At 38.6% G+C, this 18517-nt stretch overlaps 1 protein-coding gene across 3 annotated transcripts in view; it reads right to left on the bottom strand.

The window, feature by feature from the left end:
- Positions 1 to 18517, bottom strand: part of LCLAT1 (lysocardiolipin acyltransferase 1) — a 118442-nt gene that overhangs the window by 61966 nt on the left and 37959 nt on the right. For all 3 annotated transcript variants that reach the window (XM_054194060.1, XM_054194059.1, XM_054194058.1), the window contains 2 exons: positions 14579 to 14747; positions 10986 to 11184 (listed from right to left, as the gene is read on the bottom strand). In XM_054194060.1, coding sequence (XP_054050035.1) covers positions 10986 to 11184; positions 14579 to 14743 — 364 coding nt within the window. In that variant the 5' untranslated portion in view covers positions 14744 to 14747. The remainder of the gene's footprint in view (positions 1 to 10985; positions 11185 to 14578; positions 14748 to 18517) is intronic.

Below are 18517 nucleotides of genomic sequence, written 5' to 3'. Positions count from 1 at the left end.
TATCCATATTTAAACATTATCTGCAGGAAAAAACAAAGGTCAGTTTTAAAGTAACTGAAAAATAACTTACATAATGTAACTATGCTCTCTTCTGGCATTTAATCACCTCCTAGTGCTACAATACATTTCACCATACTGGTGCAAACCCAATATTTTAAATTTAACTAATCAGGGCTTCATTTTCACATTTGTCATCGTGTTACATACAAAGGACATCTCTTTATACTGAATGTTGCCAAATACCAAGTGGTGCTAAAGCATTTTGTTGCTCTAGAAGATACACGGAAATGGTATGAAGCTGCATCAGGGAAAGTCCAGACAGGACATCAGGAAAAGGTTCTTCACCGAGAGCCTGCAACAGGCTCTCCAGGGAATTGGTCACACCACCGAGCCTGTCAAACTTCAAGAAACATCTGGACGATGCTCTTAGTCATATGGCCTAGTTTTAGGTAACCCTGAGAGGAGCAGGGAGTTAGACTTGATGATCCTTATGGGTCCCTTCCAACTTGAGAAATTCTATGATTCTCTGATACCTCACCCGAAATCAAATCCATAAAAACACACAGCAAAGGAAAAAAGCCTTCTAAGCAGAAACAGAGATGCCCAGTACCATACCATTTACATCTAAGAAAGTAGATGCTCCACAGGACAGAGTGGAAAAATACACAGAGATTAGAAAAGTTGGGCTGTGGTTTTGGTGTTTTCCAATCGTTCTTACCTCTCAACCCAGACCTTTTGTATGTTCTATGTACCCTAGACGCTACACCTAAATCAGTCTATGCAAAACCTGTAGTGTGCTAAACCATTTTATTGTGTTGTATCACACATCAGGCCTAAATTATTCAGTCCTTGTGTTCTCATTGCAGCAGAATCCGTAGGTGGAAAGAAGGGAAACAAGAAGCAAAATAAATGCTCACTTGGGAAGCCTGCTGATACTTTCCCAGGTCAGCAGCTCCTTAGAAAGAGTGATTTTGGTCTGTAACAGGGAGGGAGCATGGAAAAAAACTCACTGCCAGATCACGCCCTCTCCCCCACCTTTCTTCCTGCAGCACAAGGCTGTAAATTATATGGAAACTTGCATATAAACTCTTTCTAGCGACCATTCTTTAACAGCACTGTGAACATCGAATTACAAACACCTTTTGCTACTAAGAAAGCTGCTGTTTGGGTGACTTGTATTTTACCTGACTAAACTGCAGAGGATATAGTACAGTAGCTCCCCATTCCTAAGTGTGGTAGTGTTATATACGGGCTATGAAAAATTAAACAGAGGCAGTAACGTAATGACAGTAGGGTGTCAGGGAGGAGGAAGAAAGAAAGAGAGAGAAAGGAGCTGAAAGGCATCCAGTTTTTAAAATAAACAACAGATTTGATTTTCCGACCTTTCCGATAGATAATGCCCACTGTTCTGGAAGAATATTTCCATCTTTAAGCGTACATCTAATTAGATAAACCAGTCCTGACTGCTCAAGTAAGAACAGATTACCTAACAGTCAGATGACTAATGGTAAAGGACCCAGGTTTTCCTCCCCACTTATCCCAGCACAGCACACCGCGCCAAACCATTTTACCATCTAGGAACGTGGAAGAATCTTCCACGTTGGCTCAGCTTTAAGGCCTCCAGTGAAAAGCAACAAAAATACGAATTACTGCCTTGAACCAAAACCCCGGCCCATGCGCCGATGGGGAGGAACGCATGCTGTTTACATGTCTCATTGTCCCACCAGACTCAAGCGGGAGAGGAAACCCAGCACAGGCTTGCAGACACACGCCTCGGAACAAAGCAAAAGCAGCTCTCGCTTGGATTTCCATTCCACAGTGTGTCTGCGCTGTGCTGCTGGAAAAACAATGCCTAACAAGTCTGAGGCACAACGCAGGATCCAAATGGGAATGCACATAGGAATTCAGTAACAAGGGAACGAGAGGAATTCAGTAAAGCAATGGGCAAAATGACAGGTTTTGCTAATCAGCAAGATTTACAAATAAGCAGCAGAAGGAAGTACCTTCTCTTGTGCAGCCTCCAGTGAGACACGCTGTTCGGTTAATTATTGTTAAGTTTAGGTCCACATATTGTCCAAGGAAAGTAATTATATTTTGCTCTTATGCACAACGTTTTTGATCATCTAAAAGCTCCCAGGCAACAGAAATTTCCCTAGCAAAGGCAGCATTCACTGAACAGGGGAAAAATGGTTGTCTTTTGATTTGCAGATTCTTGAGAAATCAGCGGTTATCAAAACACAGCACAGAAACACTGAATCTAAAGAAATCATAATAATGCAACTAGTTTCTTCACTAAAACAGTCATCTTATAATAGACAACATTTCTGATAACTAACATTGCCTGGAGAAGTATACAAAAAGCATCACACTGCATAGCTCTTGTCCAAAAAGGCAAAACAGCAGCGTGAAAACCTACTAGGTAGAGTAGCTAGCCACACTGACCTTTAAATCAACTTTTCCAAGTTGAAAAAATACAAATGGCAGCTTCAAATCTCGAGTAACACACACACACTAATGACATGTATCCCACACTTCAATAAGGCTTTATCAGGACATAATTCTACACAGAAAAAAAATTACACAAAAGGAAAGCTTGCTATTGAACTAGAGAAATGTGCTGTACATAAAAGTTTCCTTGCTGCCTTGGGGATAAAGGAAATTATAGCTTATACAGCTTTAGAATTTGCGGCATTGTATTAAAAATGCTAGTTGCAAGTATAAAGCTTTTTAAATTCTAAGACCCCGCACTTCTATTTTCCCTACCCCAAAATCCTTTAAAAGAAAATAACACTTGAAGCTGAGATTTCTTAAGTGTGTTTTCATTGCAAAGGTAATTTGGGACTAAGTAGATACTAGAGAGGGAGGCGGCAATGAACAAAAGAGAGAAAGAGGCGAGTTGTGCAAGAAAAGTCTTTGTTTGGTTTTCTATCAGAATTTTATGTACATTTCCACAAGGATCTCAGAAATCAGATATCCCCCAAAGTGTCATGTCTCTGTGGGAGGACTATCACGACTGATAATGAAAGCAAATATGCATCAAGAAAATGGTATGTATGTATTTCCTAAAGCAATGCAACAAGAGCTAATAATGCTAAGCACTGCACAAACAATTCGATAAATGATTCAGAACTATAGAAACAGGTGGGAAGATAGAAGGCCTAACTGTGGGATTTCCTTATTATATCCATTATATTTCTTTATTATATCCATTCATCTTCCCTCTTTTCTTCCACTGTGTTAATTCACTGGTTTTTCATATCAAAAATTCTCTTGGTCAAAAATAAAAGCATTTTTTAGTGTGCTTGTATTCAGCTGGGATCTGGTCCTGATCAGGGCTTTCGAGGCAACAGTGAACCAGACATCTAGGCTTAATAAGGGAAATCACTTGGAAGCGCGTGATCCTACTGTACACAAATAATTGGGTCCATTAACAGTTTGCTATTTCAAGTGTTTTGCTGCATAAAATATCCACAAGGCAACAACCATGCAATGCTGAACATTCCTTATTTTAAAGATGGGTAGATATTAAAAAGATGTTAGCATGCAGAAAATGACACAGGAAGCCAGGGCTTAAAGTCACTATGTATACAGTTAAGTTTTCATCAGTATAGACTGACAAACAGACTTCTGCAAATTCAACTAGAAACAGCCGTTTTATGTTTTTTTCTAGATTGTTTTATGTCTAATAACCCACAACAAATTAAAAATTAGAAGATATTTTAAATTTAATGTAACAGTTTGAGTGCACGAACTAGGAAAATAAAGAAATGCTTCTTGAAATAATCTTGTAATGCACAATCTCTGCTCCTGGCAAGTTTTTTTTTTAACCGTGCCCATTTCCAATAATGTAGTTAACAGGAATATAATGAATTGAACAAATATCATCTGATTGGGTGAATTCTTTGAGCAAATTACAAAACGAGCTAAGAGATAAAATTCACAAATATAGGTTTACAGTAGGATTCCTAATTTTATAGTGAAACATCTGATTCAGTCCATTTATTCATTTCATTCAATCTATTTGTAAGATGTCTATTTAAACACAGTATGCTTTCGATGTTGTCTTGCCCTATCAGACTCTGAACATTACTTTAATCTACATCTGTTTTTAAATTATTTTTATGGTCCCATTCAGTTTATGTTCAGATTATATATTTCATCCATGTATATACCACATAGTCTACTTTTTACTTGGACACAATATCATCTCTTCCAATGTATGCGAAGCCTAAACCTTTTTGCTTAGTCAAAACAACTTAAGTGAACAAACAACAGTGTTAGAAACACAGAATTTTAAGGTAACTGAAAAAATATTCTAGTTTTGGTCTGATCAGTTTTACCTTTGATTTTCCCATAGTTCTCATGCATTTGTTTCAGTACCAAAATATTCTAGATTTTATATTTGTCACATTCAAATATTAACACTTTCTGTATTTCCTTTGCCCTGCTTCATTCTCTTGTGGGAAATACAGTATGTGCCAGAAGAAACCTGCTTTAGCTTATTGTTTATTTATAATACAATTAGAAGTTTATTCAAACGATGTTTACAGTGTAAGATTTACTTGTCAGAATAACAACAATGTTGACAAAAAGCTAGCCAGATACAGTGGCCTATGTCTCAGCTGTGAAAATTTAACTGTGAAAACTTCTAGAAAGGATATTCCATCGAAGAATTGGTATCTCTCAGCTGATACACACACCAAAAAAAGTGTGAAAGTACGTAGGAAAAAATCATTAGAGTAGCAGCAGGATATATACATACAGAAAGCACCTAGACAGAGGTATACCATGCTCTTGGAAAGTATTCTTTCAATATTCAATCCCTTAATCATGGATCAGAAAGGTGTTATTTGGACACTTCATTATCAAATATTCATTCTATTTCCTAAATTACAGCATTTTTATAGAATATGGGCAATCAGATGATTAACTCTACCATTGTATTAAAGCTACTTACACAAAATCTTTGCACTAAAATGCTATAAATGCTGTTAAGGAACATCAAACCTACTCAGTTACAATATCTATCTTAAAATAACACTTCAAATTTGATTTGATGTACTGTGTAAAATCAGAATAACATAACATCACTCAGTACTAAAGCAAACTAAAGCAAAGGCTTAAACCCTTAGGATGGTTGGAAAATTGCTTTTTCTAATGCATTTTAAAAATACATCAATACAGTGAAACAGAGCATGAAAACCTAAGTATTAAAAAAGATGAGCCTTGCCCAATACATATCTGGAGAAAATCCCCGTGTCCTTCCAGAATCTCCAAAGCCAGAAAGGAAACAATCTCTGGCTGTTCGATCATGGGGAAGAACAAACAGGCCCTACCAAACAATGCGAGTCTCTCCCATGGATGTATCACCCCTACTGCAAGTCAGAAACCGTGAGAGATTTTACGATTCAAGCCCTCTCCCGTAGGCCTGCATCCTCTTCAGATACTCCATATCCTTATGGGAGCGCCAAAAAAGTAACTCAGCCTGATGGGCTGATCCGTACGGATGCTGCATAACCCACTGATAGTGGCAAAGGAAAACATGCCGTCCCAATTCTGCTGTTACTTGTCCTGTGAGCTTGGACAAAATAACCACTCTCTTCATCACTTGTTGTTTATAAAATGGGGAGAAGGAGAAAGGTTAGCATCCGATCTCACTCTTTCGACGTGCATTTTGGAGAGGCAAAGGGGGCAGAGAGAAACCGGAGTCCTTATTATATAGAAAGGATAAGAAAAGTTTCGATGTAAGTCAGGCTAATTTTCTTCCCCTGACTGAGTTGGGAGAACTTCTGTGGTATTAATCTGAAAATATTCCTATTGTCTTTCCTGGATCATTGAAAAAAGACAAGAGCCAAGCTGAAAAACAGGCACCTAAGCCTTTTCCTCCCCACAAAAAATGCATGGAGAGTTACTGGCAAATTAAGATGCATTTTTGCTTCAAAGTATAATCCTTCCCTCACACTTAAAACTTCTTCAAGAGTATCTTGCATATCTGTCTTGACTGTGAACAACTGGTAGACTAACAATTGTGTTTTCCATTAGAGAGCATACTTTTCAACTTCTATTTTAAAAATCATGTAGGATAACAACTCCAAGGTAATTAAGTCTGGCAGCTTATAATGGAATTGCTAGAAGACAAAATGTCACAGCTCCTCAAAACTCTCATTTCAGTCTATTTTAACATAACAAAGATACTCGAGACACAAGCTGTACTAGAAAGTTCAGTAGGTTACACTTAATTTTTTAAACCAATAAGCTCTATTGATAAGAACTTGAATGAAAATCCAGCTGTAACCCAAACAAAGACACTTTCTGCTGAAGTATTTATATCCCTACTTACGGAAGGAGCTGTGGCAGCACAAACACTTTCATGCCAATATAAATGCGTACAGATTCCCCGCAGCGCGCTGCTTTAACTATACTCCAATTGAGTTAAGTGCTAAAATTTCCTAGGCTTAGTGACACCAATATTTTACTTCATGGTAGCTGATCCATCATAGCTGTCGGTGTGCATGCTCTTAGCCCGTGGCAAAGGCAGGATAATTTGAGTTGTTTTGCCCTGCTTCATTGAAAACTAAGATGACTCAAATTACTTTGAATTTGCTTCAGGCGAAGCTCGCACACATGGGCAGCTATAATGGATCAACTGACGTGCAGTAAAAGATTCGTGGGGCTAAGCTTAGTGCTGTAAGAGCACAAGTCCTTTTTTTATTTCCCCCTGGCACTTAACACACCAAGGGCCAAACCTAACTTGAGCCTTTGAGAGCTACAACACAGGAGTGACCGGACGAGTGAAAAACAAGTAAAAAGCTCCTATATCTTGTAGTCTCTTCAAGAGCAATGTTAGCCACAGAATAACCTGAATAGAGATAAAGATCTGGACAGAGCTACCCAGTTATCTCTGCTCCAGGTTTGCCTGCTTTGCTTATTCTCCTTTTCCCTCTCCCACCTTGTCCCTTCCTAACCTGTTCCTCCCCCAGTCCACTCCAGCTATAATTCCCTGCTTTAGCAGTCTTGGCGAGCCCTCTTAGAAATGGTAAGTCTTCAAGATATGTCCATCAATGGTGCCTGCAGCACCTGCATACTTTACATTTGTACACTGAATTACACGGTTATTTATCTTTTCCATCTTGCACTAAGCAAAACCAGGATGAATATTATCTCACATAGCAGCCACACACTGACACTAACCCCTTTGGTTACCATCTCTCATTTTTCCATCAATTTATCTGATAGTCCTCAAATTAAACCCAATTTTTTTTTTTTTTTCATGTAGATGTCGAGGTACTTTTAACCACTAAAATCCAAGTATTACTGCAAGCCTACCAATAATTAAAATCCTATTTAAAACAACGAACACGTGATCTGTCCATCATTGAAATACATCTCTACTTCCAGTGAAGTCTTACTGGTCACATCAAAACAAGACTTTTAGAAATGAAACCATTAAGATAAAAAAATTAAAATGATAGAAGCAACTTCTAGTGATTATCTGGTCATCTGAAACTGTTCGTGTATGTTCCTCGGTACCTACTCAAACGGTATGTATTCCACAGTGTATGCTGAACACAACTGCATCACAACCTGTTATCACTTCCGATGCTATTCCATATTAATTAAGAACAGGTGAGAATATAAATGGTACATATCTATTACAAGTACCGTAGAGAAGTCCTGTTTTGTCAGCTTACGCAGGAAACTGTCAATGCCATTAGAAATTCTCCTTGAAAACCGATGCTGCAGAATGTGTCAGTAGTTTCTGATGATGTCAGATGAGAAACTGCAGCAACAGCTAAGAGCAGAGCAGTGCTCCCTCGAGACGCCAACTTTGTCAAGTTGTACTGAAAACGCTGCAAGAATGTTTCTGAAATTGAGATTACTGAAACGTAATACTTCTTTTTGAAAACTTTACTGCACACAATTTATCAAGCCAAAGCTACGGTTCCAGGAAGAAAGGACCATCTGTTTTCCTTTGGGCTTCGTTTTTAAGGCTCACCTTTAATCAATTTAAAGTTTTTCATACATTGGAATGCAAAGAATTAATAACTTAAGAACTAGATCAGTGACTCAATGCTTCTGCTCAAAATACTGGCTCCTCTGATTTTAATTATCATTAACTAGAAAATAACTGCCTACTTGTAATACAGACTCATTAAATCTGACACCTTTACACTTTTAACCTACAAAGGGGGCGACAAGGACTCTGGATCTATTTGCGTTCCAAGCTTTGCCCTTCACCTACCAAATATACCACTTGGATCAGTATAATCTCTCCTAGGCCTATTTTTACACCCCAATTGGGATAGTACTTGTAACAACAAGGATGCAATGCTTAATATTCGCAAGACTTTCAGCAACGTGAAAATTAAAGGGTTGCATTATGAACTGTATTTTACACATGATTTTAAATGAAATGCTTGTAAAAAAATCCTTTGAAAGACCAGAAAAAATTCCGCTGAAAGCAATACAGTATATTCATTCAAATACTTCTCAAACTCAAAGCAAAATTACCATCAGGTAAAGATTTATTAGAAGTTACATTTAGCCAATATATCAATACTTCCATAATCCTGTACTTTTGCCTATGTGCAACCAGTCATATAGATACATTAAATGATGAAACTGAAAGACATGACGAAAGTAGCTGGTTTAATTATATTATATAAATTATAAATAAAAATATTATAACTTAAATGATCAACATCTAAAGTATCAACTATAGCTGCAGTGCACTGAAACTCTCCAGTTGATTTCCACGTTATCTTCTTGCCTTTACAAGCTCATAAAATAAACAAAACTTTTAGGTGAAACCACTGGACACAATTTAACAAAAACAAAGCCAAAAACTGACAAACACCTATGAAAAGTCTATCACATAACACAGCAGGGTCATCAGAGATAAGTGGGAGAAATTCTAACTCTTACTGATGGGATTCAGGACTGTCCGCTTTGGACACCGTCTTCTGCTCCATCACCGCCCCACCAAAATTCATACAGATTCATGATGAAATCTTCTTCTGTCAACCTTAATTTCATCCAAGGGTCTCACTTTCCAACTGTCCCCTAATTATGTGGCTATACAGAATACTTTATTTTTGCAAGAATCTGCCAGCCAAAACACAGGCTGACTGAACATGGAGACATGTATTTCTACAGCCTCTTTTCAGAAATGCTATGTAGAATAGAAGCTGAACATTTACGATTTTAGACTATCTAATTATGGCTGGAACGAAGGACGTAGTTTAGCTGGATTCCTCTCCTGTGACTATTAACAGCCTACTAAAAAATAAGCTAAAATTCACAATATTGCAACCAAATACCTCAAAGCCCATATATGGTGGAGAGTGCTTACATGTCTGGCATATAAGTAGTGGTTTATAACACTACAGATCCAGGCACCCAATCTACTACCAGAAATTGTCATCCTGTAATGCAAACAACAGGATTAAATGTCTGCCTGTGCAACCTCTACCATCACAGCCCACAAAGCGGAGTAAGAGCCCAGAATTTTATTAGTAGCTTAAACTACTATGTCAGACTATGAACAAAGACGACATCATGGTCTGCTAACGTTGGCCTGCCACAGCTCCGTCTGCCTGAGCCTACTCATCGAGTCTATTAGATGTGTTCAGTTTATGCACAGAACTAAGAATTGGGGGAAAAAAATTAAAAAAAAAATATAAAAATCAACCTCTAAACAGCTGCTGAGACCCTTTCACGAACCAAATTTTGCTGAGCATAACATAGCATCCAAGCTCCTGAAGCTGACCTTCCAATTTTATTAAAGGCATTAACAAGCATACGTATAAATGTTTTGTTATGAAAAAATAAATACATCTTACTTTTGAAGGGATAAACCTATAAATCTACCGGACTATACTCCTGATTCTATCTTCCATCATTGCTTTAAAAGTTGCAATCGCAGCGGATTCCAAGATTTCAAAACATCTCTGCTGTAGATAAAACATTTATCTAAATACGTATTTTCCCATTTCCTATAATGTTAAAAGAGATGTCTTTTGTCAAGTCAAACTGACGTTAATGTTTGACTGTTAGGGAAAAAAGTATGTTACCTAGTTGCAGCTCTTACTTAAGAGGACTAAAGGTCCAGTAAGTGAATGCAGTAACAGCGCAACAGCATGAGAGCTCCTCTGTATGGAATCCTGCCAAAACTATCTGTTCAGATAAATGGCCTGACAAAAGGGAACCATAAATAAGGTTACTCTTTCGACATCATAAAGTTGACGCATATCCTGCCCAAGCTAGTTTTGTATAAAACAGCAAATAAATCTAAGAGATAAATAAAATGCAAAGAGATGCTTTTATTTCAGATAAGTCTGCCTATTTATTCAAAAACCATTTGTGCGACAATTTTGGCCTGTCTGAAACGATTTCTCTGAGTATGTGCAACTCAGATCCGTTTCCAGCCTATATCACTATAAATACTGATTATTTCATATCCTGTACAGCATATTTTGCGTAACCAAGTTCAATTTAAAACTACAGTTATTAAAATGAACCATCAACTTTGCAATTGCCTACAGGGCTTTTTCTTTCTTTCTTTTTTTTTTTAAATCTTCTCAATAGTATAAATTGGATAAAGAAGAAAGAAGCCTGATGAGACCATTTGCAATGTGGGGTGAAATAGCACCAAAAACAAAGTGTTGAAAGAGATGTTGAAAAGACTCATAAAATCTTTTTTCATAATTTTGAAAAATTCTTTCAGTACGTAAAGCAGAAATATATTTACCTATAAGCAACAGCAGCACATGTAGTATCTTTAAAAAGAAATGCTTACGCACGTAGTCCAGGCATCCTCTGGGAGATTTATGGTTTAATCGTTCAATATACCATATATTTTACACAAGTTTTTTTTAAAAAGTACTGAAATAGAATTGAAACCTAGTTTATTTAATAGGGTTTGTACCACGCTACGCAAAATTAAAACACATTTTCCTTTCAAATTAGAAGGTTTAGTGACCTACCAAATCCCGGAATGCTTTTGAGACTGGATTTGAGACAGATTTTTTCAAGTCTGAGGTAGCTGTATCGCAGCAGGCAGTTCCACAGGAACATCCAGTCCATTCGCGTGCGATGGTTCATGATAATGACACTCCTTTCTCCAGGAACAAATCCGTCACCAGTGACAACCACCTTGGCACCAAACACCATCTCCAGCAAGGCCTGGAAAGAATATCTCAATATTACGGCTTTACTCCCAGAAGAAAAGCATCAGCCCATTACCAATACAAATTAATTTGAATTGTACCATTTCGCTTATTCACTCACATTACCACTGATAAACAAACTTCTGACTCTTTTCTAATAAAGCAGCCAGCTTTTCCACAGTAACAGTTAGCTGTTTAAGGGAAAGGAAACAACAATTGAATAGCAGTTCCTCCTAAAAGGCACTCTTTTACAATGTCCAACATTAAATTTACTTTTCCCCTGTTTTTCCCAGAATACTATCACGCAGGAATAAAAGTAAGGTAATCAGTAGGGATTATCACATGGTAGGTAAAAATCTAGATTAGCTGCACAAATAATCGGTTGCCCAATACTGCCAGGGCTGGGAAGGCATTAGAAGCTGCCTTGCTTTTTGCTTGGGTCCAAATGGTCAACATGTTTGTGCTGGACTTCCACCTGCAAAAAAAGTTAAAATCTAATGGCAGAAAGAGCAGCTGAGAGAGAGAGGAACCCCAATTAAGCTTGAATATAGTAAAGCGATGCAGACCGAGGTCTGTACAACTCTAGAGTGCTACCTTGAAGCCTGGGCCTCCACCCCACGATTTGAAAAAGCATCAACCACCAAATGCTGGTACAGAGTCATCTAGGAAGTGCTGTCCTAAAGCACCGAACAATGCCTCAAACTTGGAAAGAGACAAATAAGAGGCCAGGCAAACAGCTTTCTCCATTTTGCCTCAACAACCAGTGGTGCTAGAAGTTCACATACAAAACATGTTTCTTGCTTTACCCACTATGTGGCTCTGAAGGGTCAAGTTATAAACCATAGGTTGCTGGTTTATCAAAAGAAAAAAAGCAGGCAAGAGCTACACAGTAAGTTTAAGATGGCCTGGCTTCATAACTTGGACAGTTGGACCATAACCGTGTAACTAGACTAGTTGTATATAACATCAGAGTCCAATGGCATGCTCCAGCCACAGTCACACCACTGAAGTCTCTCAACCTCCAAAACAAGGTGGCCCCACACAAATTGTCTATTGAGGATGGTTTCTGACCCTTGAACATTCTCAAATCATGCAAGAAAGCCTATGGAGGAGTGCTGGTTGGTTACAGCAAAAGACAAGGCAAATAATTAAAAAATATGAATGACTGAATGCTAGTGCCTTGCAACCTTTAAATACCTAGTGGAAATGTACAAAATCTCAAGAAACAGGAGGTAGACAACAGATATTCCCCAGAGGTATGACTTATGGCCCTAAGGTTCGGGCCACTGGCAGGACAGTGTCCAACCCAGTTAGCCCAGAAAAAGAAACCAGAAAACACAACTGAACATCTAGAGGTATAAACTTAGCAACTGGCCGTAACATAAAAAATGGAAGCACTTCAAATTACCTCCTTACCTTCTCCTCCCCATTCTTCCTCCAGAAAATAATATAGAAAAAAAGTAAAGCCTGGGGATTTAAACAGAGCTCTAGGAAGTAAAACAACTTTCTGTTCTGTTCATATTTCTGCCACCTCTGTGCCACAGAACCTCAAAGAACACAAATTTCTCAGTTTAACTCACCCGTAAAACTGGAATGACATTCTCACAATCGCAAATGGCTTGAGATCTCAGAATGAAAAGCAAAGGCATTTGCTATCAAGAGTAACTACGGACCACTGCAAACGCAGAACAGCACACACAGCTCAAAACGGTAAACAGTTATCTTTTCAGAAAAGAGAGAAGCGGCCTTTTTTGATAGTTAAATAAGAATCTTATTACATATTTAACATCTAGTTAAACATAATAATGAACAGACATCCTGTTCTACATACCCTAATGCTAGTATAAGCCAAACTAAACCGAAACAGTTAAGACCCACCTGCTGGCCCATCCTGCTGACTCTGCTAGAAAGGAAATAATATGTGGCAGAGTACTGACGAAGGTGGAAGTTTCTTTTATCTACAGAGGTCAGTGTCAGAGCTTCCCTGCTGGAGTCCAACTGGTCCAACATTAGGTTTAGTGTTCGGAGACACAAACCCAAGTACCTGCTTCTTCTGACTAAGAATGGAGTAGGTTAAGGACATAAAACTAATGCAGATGAGCTCTGAGCCTCAAAAAGGCTAGGTGCTACATCTTTTTCAGACCCCTTTCCTGAACCTAAATCCCCAAGATGTTTACAAGACAGAATCCTTTTCACAAAGATATTCACATTATTTTGGTTTAAGTCCAGTTGAGCTGAAATCGAACTTGTGGACTGCAAAAGTTATCACAAGCTAATTGTAATAATCCAGAATTATAAGGCCTAGGCAGCTAATCAAATAAACCAGTATTTCATTTCGGAAGAGTTTGCAATTTTAGAAAAATCGGCAGACAGAGAAAGGGTTGATTTTGTGACACTATCCGTACTCAGTTAAATTTCATCATGGCAAGAAATAGCAATCCTTCTATTCCCTTTACTGGTAATTATTTCTTCCCTCCTAATTTCATCAATTGTAATTTCATTACAATTTAGTAACGATGAAAAGGACAAAAGTTTCAGAACATGAAACAGCTCACACCCCTTTAAAACACACAAGACAGAAACAGGAAAGCAGAAACTATTTGATATGTAATAAAGATAAATCTTCCTTTGTGCCACAAGATACGTATTTCTGCACCCCAATATAGCGTTTTACTTCAGAAAAAGTTAAACAAATCTTTAAAGGCCTAGAGGAACAAAGTCCCTTGGTTTTTAGAGAATGGATGAAGAGACAGATCGCATTCATACCGCTTTTCCTCAGGAACAATTCAGGGAAGAGCTTTGTTATTGATTTCCGACTCCTATAGCTATAAAGTTGATGCATTATAAGTGAGGAAGACTTCCATTGGAGGGAAAGTTCTTTTTCATCTGAAACTGTTTATCTCTAATTCAACTACAAGGACTAAATTCTACGAGGATTAAGTAAGAGAACAGTGAAGGTCAGCAACAGTGTACCAGTGAATACTCCTAATTAGATAGTTGGAGCACAGCTGAATGGAATAGTTTATAAGACAACTTATTTAGCAAGTTTGTAATTTACAAAAATCCTCCTGCTTACTAGTGCTTCACCTGCTCTTCTCTGCTCAGCATCTAACTGGTATTGGATGGAGATGTCACAAAAAGGCATTTTCAGGAGTCTGATTGAGACAATGGATTAGCTTACATATAAATTAAACTGTGGAAAAAGAGAGGGACTGTAGACAGGCACACAATCTGCAACACTGAGCTAAAACCTAAGTCTCCAGAGACAGTAAATGTGTTAAGGCCTGTTTTGACAAAAGCATAAAAAACTTTAATAAACCAAAATAAACCAAAATAAAATGCATTAGTAAGCAAACTAAATTGTGGGATTAGGAACAGTTGCCCAGAACTTCGTTTAAACTGCAACTTACCACTGGGAGCGTGAGCCAAGTGGCCACAACGCAATCGGTGATCCAGCGATACCAGGCCGGCGAGATAAACATCAAAGGTATAAAAGGACCAAGCATGAATACACTTCCAAAAAAACTTCCCAAGAACAGTGCAAGTACAAAATATATCCCTTTCCATGACACCATGGCTCTGAAAGAGAAAGTTGGCATTATGTTAGAGAGATAAACTAGAAGTCGTTACATAATTCTTCAAGTCCATAGGTTCAATTTAAGGTAATATTCCTCCTCTTTTCCCCCATGGCTAACAATAAATAATGACAGTATATGCAACCAAAATGTTCTACCTCACAAGCAGCAGTAAGAGAACGGCTTTATAAACACAGTGATTTGTAAGGAGCACTGGGATACTAAAGGGGTCATAAAAGCATCAGCTACATCATGATTTCCTCCACTTATTGTAATGTGTAGTTCCACTCTAAAATCTTCAGCAAGCTATTTTTATTATCCAAAGGTACAAAAGAGCTTATATTAAAACAGAGTTATATTAAACTTTTCAGCCATTACCTCTGTCATTGGCAGAGTACCAATGTTCTCACTTTCTGAAAGTAGGGAACTTTGCTTTTCTATTTCTCCATTTTGTTTCTTCTTGCTGAACCCAACATTTCAGAAACTCATCTTCCCCATCTAACTAAGGGTCTACACGTGACCCCTTTCAGAAACCACTCAAACCTTGCGAGACCGAATGATTTCAAACACCAGTTCCCTTTTCAGCACAACAGGGCAGGCAAGCAGCGGCTGAAACCTCCCGGCTCACCCTGATTTAGAGAATTTGTGACTTTTTGTACTTCAGCTGTCCTTATCAGTTATTTTCCAGCTTATTCCACAAAAAGACAATAGCCTTTGGTTTTTAAGACAGTAGTCTAGACTTGAAATATTTCAGTGTCTGTGCTATCAGCTAAACTCCCTTATTATAAATTGAAATGTACAGTGCATGGAGCTTCTTAATGCATTACAGCAGAACACTCAGCAATCCTCCAAGCATTTGTAATAGCTACAAGCTTTCACAATTTAGCAACTACTACCAGCTATGATAAAGCAAATGTGGAAATATCAATTATCTAAATTAGGGCCTAAAAATAGACTGTTTTCATCTATTTAGGACTCAAGCAATTGTTTATAAAATCAAAGGTTAAGTAGAAGTCGCTTTTCATTCACTTTACTATTTTAGAAGTTATAAGAGCTCCGATAGACAGGACTTCAGGACAAGAAAAACAGGAAGCCGGTGTTTTTAATTTTAAAATAAGCAGTGGAAAAGTAATCTATTAAGCCTTGTGTACTGTAACATGCATGATTTATCTCAAGTGTGTTTTGTGCAATGTCCATAGCAATAATGTTTGTATTCAAAAGGCAAGAAACGGCAATGCTAGTGTTGCTAGCACATAGATTTGCTTCTGCTACTTCATGTTGACAAGTAACAAGAAATTGGCTCTATTTTGGGATAGTTTTAGTTTTAAACAATTTCCTAAACTGTACACATTTGGAGTAAGACCAAGAGAAGAGGTCAGGCAAATTTGTTAATGTAACAAGGATATAGGAAGCTGTATTTAGCCCGATTTCTGCAGCATAGCAAAAAAAGTGACGCTAAATACAAATGTTCACTGACAGCTATATTAGAAAGATTTTAACGCAATGAAATTCGAATTCAAACAAATACATATTATTTACATCCTGGAGTACAGAGCCAAATCTTTCCTGCCAAAAGCAAGAACTAAATAACCAGCTGGCCATGTATGCGCGTACTAAGTAGGATCAATTTTAACACATCAAGGGATCCTTGAAGAGCATTACTTTGAAGAAACAATGCTCCAGCTGCCTTCTTGTATTTGTTACTGCAAACCTGCGTAGGGAAAGTTCAAAATAAAGGTAGCAGATGACAAAAAATAAAAACCCAGAGAAGGACAGAAACAACAGAAAGGGCAAAGAAAAGCATGAACTGGAGCAGGACTAGAAGAAAAGGCCTTCTCCTGACATATCAAGATTTGAGACCTACTGCAAAAGGCAGCAGAGAGGATGAAAATTCAATGTGCTTGATTTAATCAAGCATTTTTTGAGGAACAAACACAGCAAAATGACTGGAAACATCTAGGGACTGCTTTCAGACACATAAAACCCACTAGCAGACAGAGAACACGAGTTTGTTTAGCTTCAGCCAGCCACTCCGGTCCTCTGCGAGGCTGCTTAGAGCCACTGGTCATCAAGTCAGACGCTGTGACGTCCACCCGACAGACACCCCGGCTCCAGGCGGCTGCTGGACAACACGGAGGGTCACGTTCCACTTCCAAACACTTGACCACTGCACACAGGTAACCACAGAGTTAATGAAAGAAGACACGGCTCCGTCATCCTCCTAGACTCCTAGGACAGCAATGTAGGTCACTTATTTACAGGCTGAGCTTTTCAGTTTACCTTGGTCCTTCCCTCAAACTATAGCACAGAGCCAAATATTTAAGAAAAACCTTTTCTGTATTTCATGTGAAAGACTGTCTCACAAACAAATTTTTTATTTATTTTTTTTTTAGATGAAGGTATCTGAGCTATGGCAAAGACCTGAGGAAGTTCTGAAGTTTCTCTTCTTCACCCTGCACCCCAGCAGCATTTTTTTTAACCTTACAATATATACATATAGAAGTTATACTGTATTCCACTGGGTTAAACACTGTAGTGTTTATTTCTAGACACAAAAGATATCACGTGTATTTTTAATAGTTGTCATTGATCTCTCTTACAGGCACAGTTTGAAAGTATGATACGTACCATATTTTGCTTATATATAATATATTACATATCTTCACACGTATACACGTGTATTTATCTAGAATAATGAATAGACTTTATCTCTGAATTACCTCCACCACAATAAAGCACATACCACACAAACAGGTATGAGAACAGAAAAACAATTAGCTCTTAATGAATTTGAGCAAAACTGCAAAATGAGAAGCCTATGAGAACTTGAAGAACTTACAGCAGAGAGCAACCATCCAGCTGGCCTCCTGAAAACAATGCCCAGCAAGCTCATTTTAGTAACAAGGTAAAAATGTTAACACGCTCAACCCATCTGTTTTCATTTGTAGGTTCACGTGGTGGAGTAACAGCCTGGTCAATAGGTTACATGATTTAAAACGCATCTGCCTACGCGTGTCAGTTGAGAAACATTTATATATGCTCTCGTTGTAGCCAACAGTCCAGCATGGGTATTCATCACGCAATCTGCTGGGCGCGTTGGCTGCCAACAGCACATACCCTGGGCTGGTCAGCAGAAGTATTTCTCTGGGTGTGTTTAGAGCAGGGAGGGCTGAGAGAGGAGGCTGAAGCCCCAGGCTGGACCTGACACGCTCGCCAGACCCCGTGCACCGCTGAAGCCATGTGCCCTCTCTAACTCAAGCGGTGCCACAGGGAGTCAGCTCCAGCACCTCCTCGGCTAGGAGTACAGCAAACAAGTTTGTAAATTGTACAGAGCCAGCTCTGGTCAGACAAAATAATTAGTCACAACTTTGCATGCTACTAAAGCTTCAGTACGGTGCTCTCGTGAGACCCCACCTGGAGAACTGCATGCAGCTCTGGGCCCACAACATAAGAAGGACATGGACCTGTTGGAACAGGTCCAGAGGAGGACCATGAAGCTGATCAGAGGGCTGGAGCACCTCTCCTGCAAAGGCAGGCTGAGGGAGTCGGGGTTGTTCAGCCTGGAGAAGAGAAGGCTCCAGGGAGACCTTGTAACATCCTTCCAGTACCTAAAAGGGGCCTACAGGAGAGATGGGGAGGGACTCTTTACCAGGGAGTGTAGCGATAGGACGAGGGGTGAAGGTTTTAAACTGAAAGAGGGGAGATTTAGATTAGATATTAGGAAGAAATTCTTTACTGTGAGGGTGGTGAGACACTGGCACAGGTTGCCCAGTG

The sequence above is a fragment of the Rissa tridactyla genome, chromosome 3, assembly GCF_028500815.1.
Source record: "Rissa tridactyla isolate bRisTri1 chromosome 3, bRisTri1.patW.cur.20221130, whole genome shotgun sequence".
NCBI lineage: Eukaryota > Metazoa > Chordata > Aves > Charadriiformes > Laridae > Rissa > Rissa tridactyla.
The sequence above is the reverse complement of the archived record's forward strand: the minus strand, read 5'-3'. Positions and strand labels throughout refer to the sequence as shown.